The sequence below is a fragment of the Nyctibius grandis genome, chromosome 7 (genome assembly GCF_013368605.1).
Source record: "Nyctibius grandis isolate bNycGra1 chromosome 7, bNycGra1.pri, whole genome shotgun sequence".
Taxonomy (NCBI): Eukaryota; Metazoa; Chordata; class Aves; order Nyctibiiformes; family Nyctibiidae; genus Nyctibius; species Nyctibius grandis.
Window position 1 is genome coordinate 53,148,043 of NC_090664.1, and position 25,536 is coordinate 53,173,578.

The following is a 25,536-nucleotide window of genomic DNA, read 5'->3' on the forward strand; positions in this document are numbered from 1 at the left end:
GACCTGAATCCCACCAGCTGTGATTGTTTCACCCTTCATCACTTGTTGTTCATCGCGTGTTGTTCATCACTCATTTCACCGTTCATCAGTTGTCTCACCCTTGCAAAGTAGGGGCCATCTTAGAGATAGAGGAGATTGATCAGCGATATTATTCCCCAGTCTTAAGGTAGTGTTAAGAAGAGTGCATCTCTTAGTGCTCACCAGAGGTCCCAAGATAGCTAGAATAGTAGGTTATGTTTTGCAGGAGTTATTAAAGAAAGTGAATCCTGTACTAGAGTATTTGTACTGAAAAGCTTGAACTGTGACATGGTATCCAGGGGAAATGTGTACCTGTAGCGGTGGGCTAAAACTCTCCTATAGTCTTGTCTTTGCTCCGACCTTAAAAAGAAAGATATAAAAGGTGAAATTTTCCATCCTTGTTGCTGCTTGCCTGGGGCATGTGCATTCACCTGCTTGTCGGTGTGGAAACAGATGGACGGTCCTGCGCTCTCCGAAAAGTTATCGAAAGCTTTGTTTGCTCTTCTGGGATAGCTGCAACGCCTTACCAAAGTTCAGGAAAATTGGCTGAGGAGCGCTGAGACCCGTGTGTTCAAACCTAGTGGGTAGCTTAGTGGTTTTATTGCTCAACTGGGTGCTGTCTCAGTGAAACTTTTCACGTTGCCTTGTAATTTTTTTTGTTGTTTTATTTAGAGAAAAATGGAATTTATTGGTGGTATGTCTTCCATTTCTGTTCCTGCTGATTAACAGGAGTGTACAGTAATGTCACATATGATACTTTTTTCTTAGAGATATGGGAGTAATTTGCACGCCTGTGTCCCTGAGTACATCTGAGCAGGCGAGGCAGTGAGAAGATGTGTTCAGGGTTGCAGTTTACTCATCTCTGTGTGTATGTTCCTGTAGGCACTTCTCTCATCTTACAACTCATGGACGTGGAGGTAAACAAATGATTATTGCGTCTTGCTGCTGAAGCTTTTCAGGAGAAAGGAATGGGTTTGACTCCAGCCTAAAATGATCATGTTGCAGGTTATGGAGGGAATATTTCAAAGATTTTTTGCAAAGTGGTTTAAACAAGGATGAATTGATCCTTGGTTGCCCTCTTACTGAAATCTGGAGGAGAAAGAAATGAAGAAACATAAAGTATCTTCAAGTTTTGAAATGGTTGGTCTGTTGAGGTCAATGTTTGACCTACTCTCTGGTATCAGGAAAGGTCTCTCCACTGAGTGTTCAGGTTAGTAGAGGGGGGATTTATATAAAATGATTGCTTAGAAATTCAGCTAGATCTTACATAGTGCTTCAGACGTTGATGCCTGTTGATAGTCCTTTTTATCTACAGGGAAACCAAGGCATGGCAAGTCAGGGAGTGACCTGGGGCCTTGTGGTGGAATCAGAATGGTGACTTTGGCAGAAGAGCAGTGCTGCGCGGTCTGGGTCACAGCTGGTAATGCTCAGCATGATGAGAATCACCAGGGATCAAACGTCCTCTTGTCACCACAACAATTGTGTAATCAAGGCTGACAACCATATACTATTGTTTTTCTTTCAGAGACCCAACTGTTTCCATTATAGAATCACAGAATAGTTTGGGTTGGAAGGGACCTTTAAAGATCATCTAGTCAACCCCGCCTGCCATTGACAGGGACGTCTTTCACCCGATCAGATCGCTCAAAGGCCCATCCAGCCTGGCCTTGAACACTTGCAGTGATGCAGCAAACTGTTCCAGTGTGTCACCACCCTCATAAAAAATTTTTTCCTTATGTCCAATCTAAACTTACCCTCTTTCAGTTTAAAACCATCGCTCCTTGTCCTGTCACTGCGGGCCTTGGTAAAAAGTCTCTTTCAGTCTTTCCCATAAGCCTCCTTTATAAATTGAAAGGCTGCAATAAGGTCTCCCTGGAGCTTTCTCTTCTCTTAGATTCTCATTGCATTTCCAGTGATAAATCCCTTTAAATAAATACTTGTGGTGTCCCTGAAAGTGCCCAGACAAGGGCACCTCCATCTCCTTATTCTCATACATCAGCATCTGAATATGTGGGAGTGGCATCAGAGATGGGGCTTGTGGAGATTCCCACCTATCCAAGGTTAGGAAATTGGCTAGGGGTACAGTACTGAATCTTAGAATATTGCTTTATGTCATTTTACATAATATTGGAGCCTGGTCACCATGGGAACAGGCATCTAAATAGAAAGTTGAACTGGAAGGGGATGTACCCAGTTTCTGGGGTGGAGCTGTGGACCTCATGTCATCCAGAAAGCTTGGACACGGATGGAGGGTAAGTGCTTCTCCTTCCATGCCATGTGCGCGCTGTGGTCCAAAGTGGTTTAGTCTTCCTTATGGCTTGATAAAACTATAGAACACCAGGAAGGAGAATTGTCCAAGACCACACAATTATTTTATTGCTTTCCGCCTGTGTAACAGGCAGAGTTTCAACTCTGGGACAATCTGCACAGAAACATTTTTATTTCAAAGTGGAATCCGGACGCTGATGAGTGCCATGTAATCAAGATGAGAGCTAATAAGGTGACTTAATTTCCGCCCCCCCGGCCTTTACATAATATCTCTTCAGCATCTCTTTTATAACTTGGCTTTAGAGAAGCACTGTAGTTATCCAGCCGTTTCTTCCATGCCTTTCATTATTGTAATAGAAACAATCACTGGAAGTTGCATGATGGTATTGGATTGTGCTGCATTCCTTCCTCAGGTCATTTGACAGTAGCTTTTTTTCAATAGACCCAAAGGAGTAAGGTACATTTCTGTAAACACAAGACAAGTTCTAGATATGCTGTAGCCACTTGGGAGAAAACTCCATTGTAAAAGAGGCTTTTAAAATTGCTCATATGGGATGTGTCATTAAGAGCATAAAGACGGGAGAAATGGACTTCTGATTCAGCTGACAACTTGCTTCTCATCCTCCGAAGAATTTTAGGAATGTCTTTACTTCCTTTTGGAGAGCTTAAGGCTAGTGTGCGATTGCAAGGGCTGGAGAGTTGCTTTTCTTCCTGCCTCCCTTCTCTTTCAGGCTAGGTTCAGCCACCTTCTCTGCCTTCGAAAGCTTCGACTGAAGCTTGTTAACTCTTGAAATACCGGCGTACGCTGGGAAAGAGGCTTTTAAAAGTCAGTGGTTTCTTCTTTTGCAAAACTTGAATGATCTGAAGATCTAGGATGTAATGTAAAAGGTGTTGCTTGCTTTAAGGAGTTATGAAGCATTTTCATACATACTACAGTGGGCTGAACTGAGGAAACTCTGACTGGGATGTGGTAATGCATGCTTGTCTTTCATCAGTGTAATACTGGCTATAAATTGTACTAATGCTTGTTTGTGCACTGTACTTCGACCATATTCTTACTCTTTGAGCTAAAGTGCACCAGGGCATCAGAACATTGGCGATTGCTCATGAGCTGGGGAACACAGGTTGGACTGGCAGATAAAATTTGTGCATTTTATTTCCTAGAACATAGGGAAATATCGGAATTTTGTCATACTGTATTTTGGTGAGAATGGTCTTTGCCCAAAAGGATTTAATTACCCATCAAAACATTGAACCCTCAAGCATGCTGTAGGGATCCATGGTCTTTGCTGCAACTCAGGGCTCTATGTAAAGACCTGGGAGAGCATCCTTCGCATGGTCCTGCAGTGTTTCTGCTTGCTGAAGCCCTTGGTTCCTCTGAAGCAGAAGTTTGCTTTTCTCAGGTGAACGAAGTAGAGACCCCAGTTGGGATCAGCAGCAAACATCCATCATCACACTGGAAATGAGGTTTGAACTTACAGATCTGGTAGGATTTTCTCTGTGCCACTGCCTCCTCTTCAACTGGCTGGCAAGGAGATGCTCAGTGCCTGTAAAGCGACGGAGTAGCAGAAAGGTAGTCTTAGAAATGTGATTTCTAGATAGAGAGAATCTTCTTGTACTGACAGAGTTATCAAATTAATTCTTCCCTGAGTTTCCCAGTTGCTCATGTAATCTGCTGATTAAGTGAGTCATCTCTGTGGTGTATTTGAATTTTGGTCAATGATGGAGTTTAAAAGGGTGATTTTGAACCTGTCCCACAGTTTAGAGTGATTGTGCTTTTTTATTTCCTTTCTTCCTCCATCCTACTGAGAAAGCTGCCCAGCTCTGAGCTTTGATTATTCAAGTGGAAGAGGGTGACAAGAAGACAAACAAACATCATTTAGTTCTTGGGGGCATGCTTTCCTGATGCTTGACCTTTTGGACTTCCAACATCATCTTGTCCATTTACATGCATTACAGTTTTTCCAATTACCAGTGAATTAAATTTGGAATTGTGGTATTTGGAAATGTCAAGAAGAATCAATAGAAAAGCACTTGGGGCCCAATCTTAGTAGACTCAGCACATTTTAAAGCATATTTGAAATGTCCCTGCTGGTAAATCTCAGAGGACCATGTGTAGATTATGAATTGAGGTGCTGCTGTTTGGGTACCGAAGCTCTTTGTGGCTTGCCAGGTGGGCTGTTTCACCATTATTTTAGGTGCGTGGGGTGTGTTAGACACATATCAGTCTCTCCCTGGAGAAGACCTTTGAAATCAGGAGCTCTGAGAAGCATTTCCGCTGGTGGCAGTGGCATGGGAGGATGAGGGTGGTGGGATGGAGCAAGTACACGTGAAAGAGATGGGAAAGGTATCGCCATGTGGTTATGGCTGTTCCTTAAATCTCTGCGCTCCACAAGGAGATGCTCCCGTATCCTCATCCCTTTGCCGGGAAGGAAATTTCTTTTGTAGGCTTTTTTTGAAAGCTTTTCAAAACTTTCCTCTGTGGGGGGAAAATATTTACGAACATACATGATTTCATTTCCTCCTCCCATGCTCTTTAGAGACCTCATGCTGGCTCCTGAGGAGAACGGGAGAGAACAAATGATTGTGTTTTAAATGTCATTTCAGAATTTGCTGCATATTTTACTGAGTGATTTGTGGTGTCTGGTCAAAATCTGCCCTCTATTTGATTTTTAGGAGTGTAGTTGGAAATATCTTAATCTTGTAATTAATCTCTAGTATTTTTTGTCACTGAGGCTGCAAAGTTTGGGGGCTGAGACAACCTTCTTGGTAGATTATTTGCACGGTGCTTAGCCCACAAGGGTCCATTTTTCATGCCAGAGAGTAGTCGTTGCTGTTACAAGCCAAATAAATGGTCTGCTTAATGCTTTTATAAATGCACACTTAAAATTTAAAGGAAAAAAATAATCACAATAATTATAGGCTTGTTTGAAAACTCGTGGTCTGAGGAGAAAACACAACCTCTCCTCTATGGAAATCCTATATGGAGCGAGGCATTTCCTTGGTGTAGTGGTGCAAAGGAAGGTGGGAGGTGTCTCCTAATGAGCAGGGCCGATGGAGGAGCAGTTGGCCTTCGCCTGCTCGGCTTGTGACAGAGGTCCTGTACGAGGTGGCATCCTTGAGGATGGTCCCACGTGGATAGGCAGCAGCTCAGCATCTCGGGAAGCTGGGATGGGTGGTCTGCAGCTTCATGCTTTCTCCTCCACCCCGCGCCGCGTGCAGGCAGGGGCCCTTTCTGGTGACTTTCTGTTCACTAAGGCTGATTTGATTTTGTTTTTATCTTTTTGGATGTTGCGGAGGAGTGTGTATCTATTAAAAAAAAAAAAAAGAATTTAGGCCTTTTTTGTGTGTTATTACTAACCCAGTTTGAGCTCTGCTGTCCAAATTGCCTCGTTTGTGACCCAAAGTGCATTTAAACATGAACTGCAGAAGCGCCATGGCATTAAATGCTTTTGATTGATCTCCCTGATGGTTTTATTAAAGAACTAAAACCTTTTTTGGGGAGACAGATACAGTTAGCGATGTGAAGGGAGAAATCTAATTACATTTTGGCTTTGTCCTTAACTGAAATGCTACAAAATAGGATTTTTCTAATGGATAACTAAAATGATCTCTTCTTTAAATAAAATATAGAAATGACCAGCTGAGTTCAAGTCAAAAATGCACTGCTTCCAAAAATTGATTAACTGCTGGCAACGTTTGTGTCCTGCCGCACACCAGTCCAGCTGCTGATCTGGCCAAACCTCCTTGGATCGCTCTGCCTGGCCAGAGGAATGATTTACTAAACCTTTTCCTGATCCTCCCCTTTGGGCCAAGAGATTAATCTCATCAGCTGTGTGTGTGTATGTACACTCAGTATTTCACTAAATCGAATAACGCTGTCATCTCACTCAGCTCCGTCTTCCCTAAACAGGAATCTGCCTGGTTTTATGGACTTGTAAGGAGCTGGGATGCTGCATGTCCTTCTCCGGATCCTTCTTCTATGCACCCTATTTGACTTAAAATACCAGGGAAATTATTCAGAGGAATTAAATCTTTATTGCATCCTTTCCCTGAGCTGGTAGTAATGACTCTTAAAACATGCTCCCTATATTTTACAAAACAGATTTTACTAGGAGTTTGGGGGAAAATTCTAATAAAGATCTAATTCTTTTGAATAATTTCCTTGTTATCTTTTACTGACTTAAGCCCAGTTAAAAAAGAGATATACAGGGGGATATTGCTACACAGATGTCCGTGGAAGCTGTGAAGCGTGAGTCATGGTGTGAATATAGAAGCCCTGAGTTGTCATCCCTGGTGAGCAGGGAGGATGTATTTCTTAATATTAAAGTTCCTTTTTTAATTTTAAAAGAAAATGACTTAAAGCCTCCTGTCCTTTTGAGACTGGTTGTCAATGGCATCATTGCAGGTTACCATGGCAATATACGCTGAGATAATAGATTAACAGCCATTGATTGACTACGAAACTTAGAGCTCTTTTATCATGGGATATGCCAAATGTATTGATAGAAAACAAAATTCAAAGTAATATCCTCCCTTGGCGTTACACCTGTGCCGTTCTTGGTGCTGCATGGACCCGGTTTTACCTGATCTGGCTTAAGAGCCAAAACATTTTGAAATAGGTGATGCTTTACCAGGTTTTTTAATAAGTCAGGGCACTGCCTATCCCTCCACCTGGCCAGCTGGAAGGGGCAAGCCCTGGGTATTTGGTGGCTCCGTGCCTGGGTGTACGTTGGCCACGGGGGTGTCCAAAGGTGGGGTGAAGTTTTGGCTTGAGAAAGGGGCCCTGCAGAGTTAATGGGGCTCGTTTCTGTTACGTGGGGCTCCGCCGATTCAAGGCTTTTGTGAAAGGATGGGAGATACAAGCAACGAGTCTTTAAATCCTCATGTACGGTTACGTACTTGACCACAGATGTCATCGCTAGTTTGATGCTTTGCCTAAAACCGTATTTAGACCCTATTATTTAAGTACAGCAGGAACATAATCGCCCCGCTTGGGGAATAAGTGCTGGAGCAACACTTACTAATTGCAGATTCATTATCAGCTCTGTAGAGATGCAACTGGGTGGTCTTGCTAGAGCAACATTTTCCAAACTTTCCCAGTTGCAAGCCTTCCTCTGGCTTGATTTTGGGATCCGAAATGCTAGCAATAACTGTTTGAGTTTCTTTAATTTGCAGTGCTACACATAACTTCTGGGCAGGTGTCTGGGAGAGGGAGAGCTGGGGGGCAGCAGCCCTCTTTCCCTGCCTTTCCCTCCTCACCAGTGCCTCCCAGTGTGCTCTACACATGCTTAGTTCATGGTTCCCCCACTGAAAGATGTCCCAAAATGCAGCCCTGGGTTCAGAGGTGGCTGGTTTAGCATCCCTGCAGGCACTGAGCAATGGAAAGTGGTGGGTCTGAAGTGGCTCATCCCAGCAGATGCTGGGCTGCAAGGTGAGTGCCCAGCAGCGTTTTATTTCCCAGCTCTGCTCAACCATGCCATGGTTTGAGGGATAGCTCTTGAAAACAAACCCAAACCTCAAACAAAGGGCCCGACTTTCATAATCACACATGCAAGAATGCATCCGCAGTTGCTTAATTGCTACATGCAATTACCCTCCAAATTAGAGGGCAATTACCCCAATTCAGTATACAATCTCTGTCATTTTATATTATAAAATTACATGTACAAATAGCTATACAGGGACATAACCAAGTGTTTGCAAATAACTTCAGTTGCATCCAGAGTTTCATGTCTAAAGCCCGGTGGTTTTGACAGTTAGGCAAACAGACTGTCTGGTAAATCACTCAGTGTTTATGCAGACTATTTTGACACATCCCATCTTTTCGTATTTACTTTCATTTTAGGTTTTAAAAAGGGGACAGGCAGAGAGAAAGAGCTGAGATGTATAGCAGCCTTCAGCCTTGGGGAAGATATTCCCTATGTATCTAATTATGAGTTAGGAGCCCAGCAACTGCTAACACCTAGACCCAGAGTCGCTACACTGGATCTTGGCTATAATTTAGCAGCTGTTGGATAATGACACAGCCTCAGTGATCTGTCGGCAGCTCCAAATTAGGAGAGCAGAATTTAGTGGCAGATCAGCAGCGAGGTCCCATGCCTCAGCAGGCTGAAGTCCTTCAGTTCAAGAGGACCCTTTTTAATGAGCTCCCTCTGTGCATTGCAACTCCCAAGTAGAGGAGAGAGGTCTTCCCATGTCACACGGTGTTTCGACTGCTCTTCCCATCATTACGTGCCTCGGATAGGTGCTGGGGGTCTTGCTTGGCAAAATCCTAGTGATGTGTCAGTCATCTGGAGCAGAAAATTGACCCAAGGGAATCAACGTAATGATAGTTTCTCAGGACTGAGGTCAATAAGTTGTCTTCCACCCCAAAAATGGGTGATGATGGGTAGTCTCCCTCTGCGTTCATGATGTGTTGGGAGTTATTTGGGCTTGGTGGTGTTTTGTATAAAGGTATTTGTGTACGACTTTTGTTCGAGGAAGGTGTTGGGAGAAGCCACTCTGTGTCATCCCCGAAGTGCTGTGTGGATGCAGTGGGATGCCAGAAACCCATCTGCTCCTGCAAAGCCTAATTCTTCCTTAGACTTCGATTTCAAACGGGACTTCAGACTTTATTTCTTAAATGACTATTTGTGGATCGTGGTATTAAAATGTTTATCGGTTTTGCTTGGCTGCTGACACAAAGCTCTTTTCCATGGAGAGAACTGGGGCTGATAGCAGGCTGCGCTGCTGGAGATGCCATGCTCCTGCCCGACGTACGTGCTTCTGCTTTGCTTGCTCAGCGTTTTCTGCAAAGCGCTGCCTGTGCAGCGAGGCGGTTCTGGCTGTGGTAGTTTCTGCAGACATGGTTGAAACATTTCCCCTGCAAAATGCATACGTGTGGCACGGGCCAGCAGATCCCACCTGTGTTTGTGCCCCTTGCCTTTACCTCATGGGAGTCCCTGCTGGGTAGGAAACACTTTTTTTCCAACTTTTGCTTTGTGGCTGGTGAGTTGGGTTAGGTGGGAGGGAAATGGGGACCCAATGAATTAAACCAAGTTCTGACAGCAATCTTCCAACACTTGCTTAGCAAATGTTGTATATCTTATGTCCAAGTCCCACTGACTTTCTGGCAAAAGCTGGGCGTGGCGTTCTTACCAGGCAACGCCACCAAATGAAGGAGGTCAGGAGCTTTCCCACCACACACCAATGCTGGCATGAGGGAGACGGCAAAAGCCTCGTGGGGAGGGGAGGGCAGGACCGGGGGGACACAGCCCCTTTAGTCCATCTCAAGCTGTGGTTTCTGACTGCACCCAAAGGCTTTTGTTTCAGGAAAAGCTTTTGTTGCCAAAATTAATCCTGTCCCTTCCCTCAGCTGCTCAGATTTGGTTCCTTGAGCCAGGTTGTGCTGCTATAGGTTGAGGGAAGCCCACTCAAGTCCAACCCAACCCTTGTTGCACTAATGCATCAGCTGTGTCCAGTGGAAGGAGACAAGTGCCTCCTGTACCTGTTTTGGAGCAATACCCTCCAACTTTTCTTGCAGCTTGAAGTGAGAAGCAGGACATGGTTGATCTCTGCCTCTCCCACCTTTGTTGCTCTGCAGAAGCATCCAGCTCGGTGTTCCTTACAGACCTCCAGTGGCCTTGGGGGAACAGGTACTTCCATCCCCATTGCCAAGGGGGAAAGAAGAGGCAGGAAGACATGGCTTCCCAGAGATGCAGGAGCCAGAGCTCAGATTTCCTCCTTTTAGTCACTACAACCCCACTGTTCTCCCTCAAAGGGGCAAAGCCCTGTTTCAATGTCCCCTCCCTCCGTTCCGTTGAGGTTTTTAACACAGCGAGTGCAGATAAGGCAGTTAGGTACAGACTTTAGTCTCTGCGTGTTCCATTACAGAGCAAGGTGTGAGTGTTTCTTGATGAGCTAAAGCAGCAGGTAGATTAACACCCAGTCCTGGAGCCGTGCCCCTTCCTGCTGAGACCCTCTTGGGCCCAAACAAAAGGGTTTCTCGCAGTCCTCAGCACCCAGCGGGATGAGGATCCTTATCAAACAGCTTTTTAAAAAGATCTGAAAGCAGGTAGCAAACACACAGGTTTTTAAAGCGTCTGCTTAATTCAAGCATCCTTAGGAGCTGTTTTAAGGAAAACATACATATATTTAGTCATCCAAAACTTTATACGTGCTTTTGTTCAACTCATCTAAACCTTGACAGCGGAAAAAAAAAACCTGCGAAAGGCCTTTTTCCTGGCGCAGTTGCTGTTTGCAGAGTTTGGTTTGCGTGTTTGCAGGCAGATCTTAGTCTTCAGCTGAAACTTGTTCCAGAAAAGACGACTGTCTTGGGGGAAGGGAGCCTGGGCTCAGCGCAGGATTTAGCAGCCTCAGTTTGCGGGTCCCAGAGACGATATAGCTCCTGCTTCACATCTTTTTAACATTCCCTTTTCAAAGCACAGCGGAACCATCAAATCTCACTGCAGCTTTGTGCGTTGCATTGGTCTTCATTGCAGGTGGAGAAAACAGAGGCTACACAATATTGCTCGAGGTTATGGATAGAGGTGGCTGAGCCAGGATTAGATTTTGGGGGTGCTTCCCAGGCAAATGGTTCATTAAACCTTGCTGCTTTCTGGGAGATGGGGTTGGAGAGGGAGAGGATATTTCCATCTAGAGCAAAAGCAGGATTTGGTTTGGGAAATGAATATTAAAAAATGTATTTCAAGGACTGGCCCAGAAGGTCATAGTGAGTATTAGCTATCAGGTATCAGCTGGAAGCCATGTGAAGTATTACAATGAAGCTAAGATATTTACTCATTCCTTTATAAATAAAAAGATATCACCCTCCCTGCACACAGGACAATGCTCCTTTGCTTTCCTGCTGATTTAACCAGTATTTAGCAAAAATGCTTAATCTGCCCTAACAAAGTGCGGTGTAAGTATCAAGAGAACAAATATCAAGGCTTTAACAAGGAGTGTCAATATTGACACTGTTCTGTGTTGAGGGATATTGGTAGGTTGTTTTTATTACAGTAAGCAACTTGTCAGAGGGAAACTCAGATGGAGCTTTGCAAGTGCCGATAAAACCTGCAGGTGCTATTGAAGTTGAGCTCTTGTTTGTTGTGCTTTGAATATAATTTCCAGTTTCAGAAGTCAGCTTTATGACTTTCTCATACCCCTCCTCCCTTGCAGTCTCTCCCACAACACAGATTAAACATTTTTCACAAAAAAGAATTATTGAAGGATTGAACACCTCTTCAACTTGCAAAGAGATCTTCCAAGTCTGATGAGTTTGCTCTGTACCATGAAAATTGCCCATCACTGAGTCTAGGTGTCAGTATCAGGAGCAGGTTGGATACATCACCCCTAGCTTGTGCAGAAACCATGGTTTCTCCTGCAATCTTCTTGCAGTTCCGCTTCCACTCCGTGCCAGGTCATCTGCACTCCTTGCTTGATGCCTGTTGGCAGCAGAAGGGTGATTCCCTACAGCAGATCAAGCTACGCTGAATAGCTTGAATGCAATCTCTAGCTCAAGTGCCATCTCTAAAGGGCTCTCCATGGACTGCAGAATGGGAGGTGAATCCTGCCACCAGCTAACAGCTTGGAGACTTGGCAACTTGAGGAGTTCCAGGCTGTGGAAAGGCAGGTCAGGCTTCCCCAGGCATCCTGCTCACTTGGCACAAGTCGTTTAATCTTGGCGTGTTGGATCTTCAGTTGGGAGTAATGCTCCCTTCTCTGGCTGGGTGTTGTGAAGGTCCTTACATCGGTGGTGGGTACGTGTTCAGGTATGGAAATGATGAAGCTACGGAAGGTATCCTGGGCCTGGAGCTGGTGCCTGTATCCAGGCTGGGTGTTTTCTCTGCTGGCTGTAAGCCACTCACTGCTCAGTCTCTTATGAAGATTGAATTGCATCACCTTGTAGAGACCTTTCAGAAGTGGCTGGTTTGCCACGTTGAGTGGGAATCACAGGCTGGGTTGCATTTAGGTTGTCCGGACATGGCCTTGACTGCCTTAATCTCAACATTAAATGTTGCACGGCCTTTGGAGAAGATAAGAGTCATGAAAGCACCGCGAAATTTTCTAGCCAGAAACTTCATCCTGTGTTTTGCAAAGATGTGGCTATTCTGGGAGCACTGCACTTTCATTTCACCATCCTGCGGGACACATTCATGTTTTCTACCCAGTTGTCAGCACGTTTTATTGGGATACCTACATTTTCCATGAATTGCAATCCATCAAAACAATGGCCAGGTCCGACCTTGCTTTGGGTTGGGTAATCCCAAGGAGAGATGGCTGCAGGGCATCTCAGGATTTACGAAATCACGAGCTTCGTGGTACCTTTTCTGTGTGTCTGCTTACATGTCATGTGTGTGTTTCATTCTTCTCATTTTAAACTAATCCTCAAAATGCCACAAAACAGAATATTTCCAAATGAAGAGAGGATTTCTAAGGTTTAGGACAAAACAGGTCACCTGCAGACATCACTGTTCCCTTACTTGACTCCATTTTTAATGGATGTGTCTCTAATCGTGTCTCAGTTCTGTGCCATGGTGGCCATGGGGGAATTGTTTCATTAGGGCAGTAGGAACTCCTCGTTCCTTTGGTACAAGGCTGTAAAGGGGGAAAGACCCACAGGCTATGGAGACTCCTTTGTTTGTGGTAGCCAAATGTCCATTTGCAGTGGCCAGAGTTGTTTGGGGAACAGCGTTGCTTTTTGCTGAAGGTCTTGCTTGGGTGGAGTGGCAGCGTGAGCTGTGTCAGCTGCAGCTAAAAGCATGACATTTATTTTATAGAGACTTATCCAGTAAGCCTGAACTGGGATCTAAGTGAGGAACAGGCACTGGTCTGGCCCTTCTGTGCAGGATGAATATTATCTATTCTCAGTTATATCCTACCAGCATAAGAAAGAATTTATTTTTAGGTGACATTTCCTGAAGTAGCAGTGGAGAGGGAGGGTAACTGTTGTGTGACATCGCAGCAAGCAGCAAGTAGCACCCTGGGAGGTTGTCTTTCCTAAACAGGGTTTCTGTGGTTAGAATCATAGAATTGTTTTGGGGTTGTAAAGGACCTTTAAGATCGTCAAGTCCAACCGTTAACCCAGCACTGACAAGTCCACCACTAAACTATGTTCCTAGGCACCACGTCTACACGTAGATGGTGATTAGAAAATACTGGATATGGGTTGCCTTGTACATCCCCTGTTTGGGTTCTGTGGTTGAAGCACTGGCCAGAGGAGACCCGAGGGGGTGTCAGCTGAGCTCTTGACTTCACCGTGACCTCCTGTTGTGAGCCTAGGCAAACTTGACCTCTCTGTTCCCCATCTCACACCGGCAAAGGAGAATAACCCTCCACACCATGCTGAAGCCCACATTGATGAGCTGTTTAGCTCCCAGGGAGGCAAATGTATGCATCACCTAAAGCAAAGCCACATGGAGATGCGTCTCCCGGGATCTGTTTCTGATTTTGCTTGAACGTACTTGGGGTTTGAATTTTGCTTCAGGACCAGGCCATGGGGAGGCTGAGACAAGGGAATGCATTTACTACAACGCCAACTGGGAGCTGGAGAAGACCAACCAGAGCGGTGTGGAGCGCTGCGAGGGGGAGAAGGACAAGCGACTCCACTGCTACGCCTCCTGGAGGAACAACTCGGGCTCCATCGAGCTGGTGAAGAAAGGCTGCTGGTTAGATGACTTCAACTGTTATGACAGGTAATAGCCTAACTGTTTTTTCTGGATAAAGGTTTAATTGTTCCTCTAAGAGCAAAGGCTCGTGATTTTTGCATCGAGGAAAAGAAAGCAAGTCCAAGTCAACTGGCCCATTTGTCTCCTGTAATTACTTCTGTTGGTAATGCAGAGCTCAAAATTGTCACTTATCTGCCTTGACTTTCTGAATAGAAACTGCAAAAGGCACTTTTAGGGGTTTTTGTTGTGTGTGGTTTTTTTTTCCCTTAGCAAAGCTTTGATAATTCCGGCATGCGTTGAAAAACGTGTCCTGTACGATCAAATGAAGAGCAATGTGTTCTTCCAAGAGCATTTGGCGATACAAAGGAAAACTTGGAATCATTTGGAGCTCTCTAGAAAAGCACAAATATATATCTGGGGGTGGTCAGAGGTTGAGATATTCTGGCATTTGTGATGTTGCAAAAAGTTTCCGTCTTCTTTGTCTGAGTTAAGAGACGTGGCCAGGAGAAAGAGTAGGGCAGCAAAAGCAACACGCATGTTTGTGTGTCACTGCCTGTAGCGAGCTGAAAAGGAGCGAGGTTTTGTAGTATGAAGGTTCCAGCTTCATTAAATAGCTGAGAAAATAAACTAGTCTTTTCTCATTTCCCTTGATGCAGTTCTACAGAGGGGAAAAGAATTACAGCTAAAGAAAATAGCCCTCTGAAGTTTCACGGTTTAAAAGGACAATGCTCAGTAGCTCTGGACTCACTCAGTGTTTCTGTTAAAAAAAACCCAATGACCAACCAAACAACCCAAACCCATCCCTTTCCATAAGGATTAACAGAACATATAATTCAAGGATTTTCCTTGACATAAAACCAATGTAGGTTGACCTCATTTTTGTGCAATTCACAGCTGCGCATCTGTGTAGCTTCTCATTCCAGAAGTTTCAGGACATCAGGTCTTAAGCTGGGACTAGATTTGTTCTGTGGCTGGCGAGTTTTCTCCCTTCGATGCTGTACACTATCCCTGCTTTTGTGCCCGTTGTCTTAGCTTACCCTGCCTGTGAGTCGTTCCTCATCTTCCTTCTATTATTAGCGCCGGGGTTACTTTCCCACCACACCTATTCCCTTGCCAGTTGTGTAGCCAAGCTCTATATATAGTTAAATTTTTATTCTTTCTTGATAAATCAACCCTTCTTGGCCCATTAGTCATCTTAATGCCTATCCTGCTGAGAACAGAAGGTCGCTCTAGTTTCCTACTTCCAAGCAGAAGTGTTTACTGTAAACATATTTCTCCTTTCAGTGCCTGCTCTCGTGTACAGTGACACTTGTATTGTCACCGAGTGTCTCTGTGCAAGGATGTAGTGGTTCTTAAACTTTGTCATAATGTGTTGCTCTGTTACAACAGTAAAAAGTTTCCAGGGCTCCTCATAAGCCTTTTTGCAGCTCTGGGGTTGAGCATCCATTATCCTGCAGCCTGATTCTTCAAAGCTGCGGTTCCAGGGCAAAGATAAAAGATCTTCTGAGAATTAACAAACAGTACAAGTGTTGAAAGCAACATTTGAAGTAAAGGTTAGCTTTAATTAAATAAGGGCTATTTAAATGCAGTCTTTTTTTTTTCTTCCTTTGAGTGCCCTTGTCAGTCTTTGTGCAGGTAGTGTTGCATCCCAAGATGGCAAAAATGGCTAAAAAGATGATTTTTTGATTGATGGTGCTGTGCTGATGCTGTCTCTGTCTTCAGCACCTTTGGATGCTGAGCTCCTGGGTGCAGCCTCGGGAGATGTACCTGTATCTGCAAAAGAGTCCCCTGGATGCAGGGCACGGCCCTGTTCTGCCAGGCTGCAGCTCCTCTCTTAGCGCAGGCAGCACGTGCTGGTCCCTGCCAAGCCCTGCCTCCTTGTCACAGGAAGGTGAAAAATTCAGGAGTGCAAGGGTTGTGATGTTGAGGGTGATGGCTCCTTACTCTGTTCTTTATCTTAAGGGAACAAGAACGTGGCATATGTACATTTAAGGCTGTAGGAAAAAGGTAGTGTTTAAAAATCGACTTGTGTGCTCCTTGGTTATTTACACAGCCCCACCAGAGAGGTCGTGGTCACGTTCCCTCAAAGAGCACGTGAACCACTACGAAACGTGCCCTCGCTGCCACAGCAAAATGTGTCATTCTCTCCCGCTGTCTCATTTGTCATGTTTGCTGCATATAACATGTCATACGTACCTGGATGGCTGCCCTGAGCGCACACCAGCTCAAAGACAGGGATAATGAATTGCAGATGTGGAGCAGGCTGTTTTCACTCATTAGCTTGATTTCTTAACCAACAGATTTAGCAAAGGATGTGTTTTCTGTTGAAGACTCCAATACTGATGCTGTTAAATCCAAACGGCTTGTTAGCTGATTTCACAAAAAAAGCATCTGGAAACATTGCTTAACTTGTTGAAACATCTTTGTTCATCCGAATAAGTCAAATAGCCGCTTTTTTCTTTGAAGTTTAAATAAAATAAAAGCCTGAAAAACAAACCAAGTGCTTCGCAGCTGAGACCTTGCAGGAGACCTTTCGGCTATAGTTGCTTTTTTTTTTTTTCCCCCAAAAAGGAATAAAGCACCGAAAACTACCCTGTGTTCTGATTGAAGAGCGCTCTTTCTGTTCTTCTCGTGGCAGTATGTCAGTGATACCACAGAAAGGGAGGCTTGGCGTGGGTTCAGAAGTAAGAATGTCAAACACATATGATTGTTTTGCTGCTTCCTCCGAGTGGTCAAAGGAAGGAAGTTATGCATATAATTTAGCTGGGCTTCAGGAAAGGGTTTGATACAGTTCTTCGACCCTAATAGCTAAAAGCAGAGGGTAACTTAGCAAAAGGTGATAGGGAAGGGAAGCAGGCGTTTAAGAAAGAGAAAGAAATGACAGCTAGAGCACTGCAAAAATCACTGCACGTCTCTTTTGGCATTGATCTGTGGGAGAGGGAGGATGTGTGGAAGTGGCGTTGGTCTGATCCGTGGAAGTCCCCTAACGCCTTGCACAGTGTCGAAGGAAACCTCAGTGCTGAGAAGGCTGTAGCGCTACCTGGAGAAGAGGCAAATATGAAAAATGAGAGCTGCAACCTGATTTCCTTAAAGGCTTTTGTGCAGGAATTAGTTTTTTAAAGGAGAAGGAGATGGCATTTGAAAATTAAACTTTTAAAAAAAAAACCCAAACCAAAACCTGCAGCCTTCCTTCTGCCTGCAGCAGGGCTGTTGCTGCTGCTGGTGTCTGGTGCCCTTCTAGTGCGTGTAGTGATGCTCAAGGCTGTGAGAGCAGTCTTAGCTCATCCCTCGTCGTATGTGCTTTATGGCACAATCCTTAATTGCATGATCAAATACTCCTCTCCCCTGACAGCATACATACGGGCTGCGGGAGAGACACTGCTCAGGGAAGGAGGCATCTCTCCATCGTTTTCCTGCTTCTCATTCAGTTAGCAGCAGTGGCTGTTATTTATTACTCGCCAGCTAATGCCTTCGGTACATATGGAAGCATTTGTTTCCTTTACAGTCTTTTCAAGGATCTTTGCTGTCCACTGGGGTATTTGAGTGCCAAGTTGTTTTCTGTAAATGGAGACTGCCAATCTGTGCAGTGCGGCAGCAGGAGAAGGTGCATGGAGGAGACGATTCAGGGCAGGTTGGCTCCCAAAGACAAGAGGCAGGAGCTGGCTGACGTTGTTTTTTTCTCTTCCCTTCGTTGCCATGTCTGTCCCTCCCTGATGCAGGCAGGAGTGTGTAGCCACAGAAGAAAACCCTCAAGTGTTTTTCTGCTGCTGCGAGGGCAACTATTGCAATGAGAAATTTACCCATTTGCCTGAAGTCACCGGCCCAGAAGGTGAGTGACTGGGTGGACGGGGAGTTCAGGTCTCTTTGTCTAGACCCAGTTTGTGATGACTTTGAGTTGTTGGATGTTGAGCAAAAAAAATACATCTGACAGGACACTAAGTACCATGTTGTTTACAAAGTCCAGAAATTCTTCTGCTGGGATTCTTCAAGAATAGTTTTTTAATATTGTTTCACTCTGTGGGTAAAGTGTGTTGTACCAACACCTCGTACACCATCAGTAAGGATAAGGTTTTCTTCATGGCGGACGTTCACAGTGAGCTCTTGCAAAACAAAATCCTACACCAGGGGAAGAGGGCTGTGTGATATATACAATATGGATCAACTCAAACTCTTAAAAGGTTTTTGACACCTTCTTCATTAATTTTCATAGGTCTCCAAATACCTTGGGCATCAAGGATTTTTGCATTTCATTGGTCTTTTCTTGGTGTGGGGATTGAAAGGGAATGAGTATGTGTGTCATCTTTCAGAGTTTATGGATATACTTCAAGGAAGAAAAGTAATAGCAGGTCCTTCTTCAGAGACTAATAGAAAAATGATGATTCTTTTAGCTGTAGGCTTGCTAAAGTATCATTCAATAAAAAATATTAAAGCAGGTGGATCTTTTCCTTAGGATGGTTTCTTTTGCTATCAACTACCTACATTTACTGAGATGTTCCAGTAGACCATTCTCAGATTTTCCTGGGCTTTCCTGTTAGGTTTTTAATTGTTTACATGGGTTTTATTATCTCCTGTTATTAATGTACCCGTGGCAACCTAGTAGCAAATATTCTTTCTCTCACAGTTTTTTGTTTAATTTGGCAAGTCTTGCTATTTTTTCCTTCCCTGTCTCCAACATAGCAACATGGCTCCATTTAGTATTCCCATTGTTTGTGTCTCAACTGCACTGATGTAATTTGGAACAAGAACTACTGTGGGAATAGTGCATTTGATTGTGGCTCCGGCAGCATTTTACTAAAAACTGACATCTTGTCAATCACTGTAAAAGGCAAAGCAACGCTGCGAGGGATTTCGTGCTCGCTTAATATATTTGCGAGGGTTAAGAGGAGGAAATTTGCTGCTTTTACATATCCCAGCAAGAAATGCCCATCTTAAATAAAGGAGGCTCAGCTTGCAAAGTGTGGTTTGGACCATTGTAACTCCATTAGTAACAGCCATATGGAAGAGAGTAAACCGCTGAGCCTCATGAATACTGTTGGATGTGATGAGACGGCCACTAAGCATTGTCAGCTTTGGAGTAGAAGACAGGAGAGGGTTTGGTTGCATCTGGCTGTGTAGCTGACAGTGCTGTTGCATGCCTGAAGGGTCCTTTCCCTCATTTACCCTCCTCTTTTCTCGCAGTCATATACGAGCCGCCGCCACCAACGCCCTCCCTGCTCAACATCCTGGTGTACTCACTGCTCCCCATCGCTGTCCTCTCCATGGCCATCCTCTTGGCCTTCTGGATGTACCGTCACCGCAAGCCTCCCTATGGGCATGTCGACATTAATGAGGTGAGGGAGAAACGGTGGGCTTTTCCAAGTTGCTCCCCTGTATTTGGACCTTATGAAAGGCACGGAGGCCGCTCAGTATGTGTTCACATCCACTTCTGCTTCACTCTTTTCAGGTGGCCTGTCTTTTTGAAGCTGGTGGCACAGTTGGCTGCTGTGGCAGTGTTAGCATCCCCTGTGAGGCTGATGGGTTTAGATGGGGTTATCACCATGTCCGAGATTCCTAAGGGATGGAGTTACACAGCCCTGCTTGGTCACTACCCTTCCCCCCAAACACTCAAACCCCTTGCCTGATTTCAGCCAACCTTGCAGAGGAGCAGAGATCATAAAGATGATAAAGTTCCTGTCTGTGGGGTGAGGGGAGATGCTTTCCCTGTTGAAGCTCAGTTTTTACGAGCCATCAGAGAAAGCATGCAGGAGGTCATCTTCATGGTCCAAAGCCATCGGGAACTGGTCCTTGCTGGCTCTGCTGTGCCCTGAGCCTTCTGGTTTCTTCTGAAGGGCTGAGCAGCTTCCTCCCCCTCCCTCCTCTGCCCATTACAGCCCATACTGTGAACCTTTCCCATCTGAAAGCAAATAGGACAGAGCTCCAACCCCACACGTCCTGTAGGGTTGCGTTGTTCTCCTGGACAAATACAGAGTTTAAACAGATGCGATCTTTATGATGCTGACAGACCTGTTTACTGCCCATTGCTAGGGTTATGTGAAACATGCCTAATGAAGTGTAAAGTAGTGGGAGATTTTAGCTGTAGTTGGCTGTTGGGTCACAAAGATCAAAAAGTTCCTACTTTTGGCAGGAGGTAGCCTTGAGGTCATCGGTGTTTTACAGCCCAAAATAGCTCTTGCTTTGAAAACACGGGAGAACTCAGGTTTTGCCAGGGGATGGCAGGCAGTAGTTCGACACACAAAGTGACACTTGGAGGCATAGATTGTTATGTATGTTCTGTACAAATACCCTGCAGAGCAAGACAGGGGAATATTGCGCTGCTCTTGCTGCAAACAGTACATCTAAATAATCTGTACTCAATAAAACGTCACTTCTTTACGCCTCTTCCCCCCCACGCAGTCTCTCCATCCCTCCCCTCCCTTTGTTTTACAGTCCAGGTTCAGCTTGTGACAGTGTTTGTCTCTTGTGCAGGACCCTGGCCCACCACCCCCTTCTCCTCTAGTTGGCCTAAAGCCTCTGCAGCTCTTGGAGATCAAGGCAAGGGGACGTTTTGGCTGCGTGTGGAAGGCTCAGCTGATGAATGACTACGTAGCAGTGAAAATCTTCCCTATTCAGGTGAGAAGGGCATTGCATTAGGTTTTCACTCCTCAGGCTTCCTCACCAGTGCTGAAATGCTCTAAAGTGCCTATGGAGGTGTTTTTAAGACCATAACAAAGATGCATTTGGACTCTTCTGCTGGGGGAAAAAGTTCAAGGACCCTTCCTTCCTACACTTTCCTCTGTGTTATCTCATTACCAAATGCTTCCTGCAATAGTAGTTGTTGCAAGAAGGGCAAAAACAAGCACATTTTGAAACCTACAGGGTATTGTAACTTCACTGCAAGTGTCCGTGCTGTTAAAGTCCAGTGAGGCTGCATGCAGCTGTGATGCCCAAAGTGCACACAAAGGACCAAAGCCCCGGCTTGATGTGACCTGCCTGGGTAGATTGTAAATCTGGACCCAAACCTAGCAAACAGTTTGCAGCTTACAAAGGCACAGCCCCGGCGCTGTGAAAGCTAATTGCACTGAGTCAGCTCACATCTTCTGCTCTAGGAAACCTTTGAACGCTCCTGACTTGACTCTCTAGGAACTGCAGATGGAATGAGTAAAGCAATCAAAAGGCAAATGAAAGAAGAATGACTGAAGCATCTTTGTGCTCCTCTGCTATCTCCTTCTTTGTTAATTTTTCGCCCCGTATGTTGTCATAGCGTTGCTAAAGGAGATTTGCATGTCTTCTGTCCAAGCCAGCTGTGACCTCCTAGTAAATATTCAATAGAGCCTAGATTAGATTTTGCAATTGCAACAATTACAGCTACAATGCTGATCTGGGGGCTGTATGCACAGGCTTTATTCTTGCAAGCATCCCTAGGATATCTCGACAAATCTTATTTCTCAGTGAGGTTGGGTTTGGATTCCTCCCCCTCCCCACACATGTGCTTTAGGAATAGCTGAGGATAATTTTGAAGAAGGGAGACTGAGAACAGCAGCTTCCAGTCTTTCTCCAGCATCTACCCTTTAGGAGAACAGCCTCATTTCGAAGGGATACATCACATCCGAATGCTGGAGGATGATATTGAGAGGAACGTGAGCAGCTCTGACTGAGCTGAAGGAGCTGTTTGCTTTAAAGGGAAGCGTGATCTTTGATGGTGCGTTTCTCCCTGCTTTAGGATAAGCAGTCTTGGCAGAGCGAGAGGGAGATTTTCAATACTCCTGGCATGAAGCATGAAAACCTTTTGCAATTTATCGCAGCAGAGAAAAGAGGGACAAACCTAGAGACAGAGCTCTGGCTGATCACAGCTTTCCACGACAAGGTAATGTAATATTGCATGTACATTTTGGGAAGGCAGAGAGGTGATGGTTGTGAAGCAGCAGGATTTGGTGTCTAACGTTCTCCCAGAAGTTCCCCTGTGGTCTGTGCAGTCTGTCCCTGGTGAGCTGTCACTCAGTGGTCACAGAGAACTGCTCCTGCTCCCCTCATTCAAAGGCCCTTCCTTTAGCTTTCAAGGCTCTCCTACACAAACGTAGGATTAATAAAGGTGGGATCTGGGGAGACAGAGAGGCACAAAAGGCCACAGCTCATGTATGGGGTCGTCACCATCTCTTAACGTGCGTAGATGAGCACATGGGAGCTGGGGGTCACAGACCATCACAGTCCCAACTCACCCCTTGCAGACGGGCTCTGTGTTTGCTTTTGAAGCTCGGGGCATATCTCCCATTTCATGGATTGCTTTAGTTATCAAACATGACTAACACTTAAAATAAAGCAAACACACAAATCCGGGGTTGAGCCAGCAGTGTTAACCCTCTGTTTAATCCAAGGTCTACTGAATCAATCATTGCCACAACCAGCTGATACGATGCATCATCGTCTTGCATGGAAGCCTTTCCCCTTTCTTAGGTTAGATGAATTGCTCTGTTTTGAGATGATTTTGTCCCTCCCTCACCTCTCTCCCCTTCCCTGGCAGATTAGTAGACTCCTCTTAGACATTCAGATTCTTTCTGTGCTGTCAAGGGCTGAGGACTCATAAACGCTTCTGGGTTTTATTTCTTCTTTTTTTACTTTTGCGAGTGATTTTTTTTCCCTTGGTAAATCAAGGTTCAAATTTCTCAAGCACTCATTAAAACCACTTTGTGAACTGATGAGTTGGCACATCTGTTGCGTAGCAGGGTCTGCGATTAAGAACATACGATGTCCTGTTTTGCAGGGCTCTCTGACGGATTACCTGAAGGGCAATATTATCAGCTGGAATGAACTCTGCCATGTTGCAGAAACAATGGCCCGTGGCTTGTCCTACCTACATGAAGATGTCCCTTGGTGCAAAGGTGAAGGACACAAACCTGCTATAGCACACAGGTACGGCCTCTTTCGTTGATGCCATTCAAGTGCTGTGTTCAGACGTTCACAACCTCTTTAAAATGATGCTGTTGAATGGAGGAGGAGATTGTGCTTTTAGGAAGCAAATACCTTTTAACCCAACAAATCCTATGCTGAGACAAGAATTTTTTTAACCCGCATATGAAATGGTGAAGGGCAAGTGATCAGCGTCTTGTCTGTGAAACAGTCAGTATGATTGGTAGTTGTTTATGGCAAATGTCTGAAGGATAGGTGCTTCCTTCTGCCATCAACTCTTCTCTTGACATATAATGCAGAGGGAAATCTGGTTGCTGCAGAACCGCTCTTTGAAAGGACTTTGCTTGATAAATCACATTATAATCCATGTATTTCTATGGCCGTAACAAGATTTGGACCCTGTTTTTCCCTAAGTGTTTTAGACTGGTAACTCCACTGCGTGTCTTCCCACAGAGCTTTTGATCATTAGGTAAGAAAAGGAGAAAATGTAGAAATGCAGAAAATGGCTGCTGTTTATTTTTCACAGTGGTTTTATGGTGCCCATATCGTGCTAGGATGCTTATGAGAGACACCAGAGGAGACACCAGGGTCCTTCCGAGACCTCTTGGCACATGCTTCAGTCCACCTGGGTGACAGCAGGAATCCAGAAAGAAGTGGGTTAAACCATCCTCATTGCAACAATACTTGTGTTAGCCCTTCTCCACAGTCCCACATTGCTTGCCCTGGACTGAAGCATCGCTATTGAGCGGTTTGCTAGTGGCACGGCAGGAGGGGGGAGTTTTCCAGAAGGGATTTACGCGGGCTACACGCCGTAATCCACGGCCATGCTCCCCCACCACCCACCGCATTTCATCTAGGAGGGACTTAAACCCCACGTCCAGCTGCAGCAATTTGTACCCGACCTAGCGGGGCCGTCTTCAGGCAAGATAATCCCTGTTTTTGCAAGGGTGTCCCTGCCCCCAAAACAACCCCCCTCCCCAAACCTAAAGGTTTCTGAGAGCTGGGTGCTGTTGAAAGAGCCTGCAGCTGCCTTTGTGCTGCTCCTGGAGCTGACCCCTGTGTCCCTGACATTTGTCCCTGTGGAATAAAGGCAGCGGTTTATACATGAAAATTCCTGAGGGTGGGGAACAGAGAAGGGCTATAGAAAGGCTTTAAAGCAAGAGATCGTGCTCATTAGTGTCCCCATCCATTTAGCAAATGATAAAAGATGGAGAATGCACCATTTGTGTGAATTTAGCACATATCTACGGAAGAGGGATTTCAGGACGCAGGGGATTTCCCTTGGATTACCCCACTCCTTTTAGTTTCGTTTTTGTTTTAAAAGAAAACACCAAATACATTTTAAATACGGGGGTGGGTATTTTTGAATGGCTTCACACAATGCGTGCGAAGATGCTGGAGGTGCCAGGTGGGACCCCCCGGAGTCACTGCTGGGCAGGGGTTCAGCCAACTCCTTACCCGCCCCCGGCACTACAAGGAGCATTAAGGTTATGGGATCGCTTGTTGGTGCGAAAGTGCCCCCACGTGGAAGCTGAAAATAAAATCTCTGGTGTCTGAATCAAGTTAACGCACCCATCCGCTCGCTCTCTTATTCCCTAGTTTGAAGAATTACATGGAAAAGGTTATTTTCACAGAATCACAGAATCAATCAGGTTGGAAGAGACCTCTGGGATCATCGAGTCCAACCCTTGCCCTGACACTACCATGTCAACTAGACCATGGCACTAAGTGCCATGTCCAGTCTTTTCTTAAACAAACACATCCAGAGATGGTGACTCCACCACCTCCCTGGGCAGCCCATTCCCATGTCTAATGACCCTTTCTGAGAAGAAATTCGTCCTAATGTCCAACCTGAACCTCCCCTGGCAAAGCTTGAGGCTGTGTCCTCTTGTCCTATCGCTAGTTGCCCGGGAGAAGAGGCCGACTCCCACTCCACTACAACCTCCCTTCAGGTAGTTGTAGACTGCAATAAGGTCACCTCAGAGCCTCCTCTTCTCCAGGCTAAACAACCCCATTTTATTCTTTCCAGGCCACTTTCCTTTATCATTGACCATTTTAGGATGGTCTAATGCATACGGTGTTGGTCGGAATTCTATTTAGCACCGCTTGGATCAGGTCTTTCTCCCTGTCCTGGATATGTTTGCGTTGCAGCTCACGCTTGCCAGTTCAAGGTGGTTTGTGGAAGGAAGAAAAGCATGGAAAAATGGGGAAATGTATGGAAATAGGGGGAAAAAAAGGAAGTGCAAAGGGAAATCCCTGCATCACGTATCAAGATGTAGTTGTTAACTGTTGCACTCCCAAAGGGCTGTGCAGGTGAACAACAGCAGCAAACGCCCATACAGCAATCCTGGTTTACTTCCCGCTTCACTTTGGAAACGTATTGTTCAGTCTAATAATTTCTGTGTGGTCCTCGCTGAGCCGCTGTTTTGCAAAAATCTCATGCACCATCTGTACCGTCCTGGAGGGCGTAATCCCCTAATGCTGACCGAGCAGAGGAGTTTATCTGTGTCGTTAGATGATGGCTGTGTTCTAATGTGGGGAAACTGCTATAGCATGGAAGCAGTCAGTCTCTAAGGTGACAGGTATGAGGTAAATGGTGTTTTTCTGTGTAACGGAGGGGTACAAATGTTTTGCAGGCTCTACAAAACTGTACTGTGTCCCTAGAAACCCCATGTGTCCCCTTGAGGTGATGGAGGCTGGGTTCTGCTGGCGTTCCCTG

At 45.2% G+C, this 25,536-nt stretch overlaps 1 protein-coding gene across 1 annotated transcript in view; it reads left to right on the plus strand.

The window, feature by feature from the left end:
* Positions 1–25,536, plus strand: part of ACVR2B (activin A receptor type 2B) — a 58,416-nt gene that overhangs the window by 24,481 nt on the left and 8,399 nt on the right. The window contains 6 exon segments of the mRNA XM_068405210.1: positions 13,754–13,961; positions 17,654–17,763; positions 19,113–19,264; positions 20,400–20,543; positions 21,634–21,777; positions 22,672–22,820. Of these exon segments, the coding sequence (XP_068261311.1) occupies positions 13,754–13,961; positions 17,654–17,763; positions 19,113–19,264; positions 20,400–20,543; positions 21,634–21,777; positions 22,672–22,820 (907 nt within the window).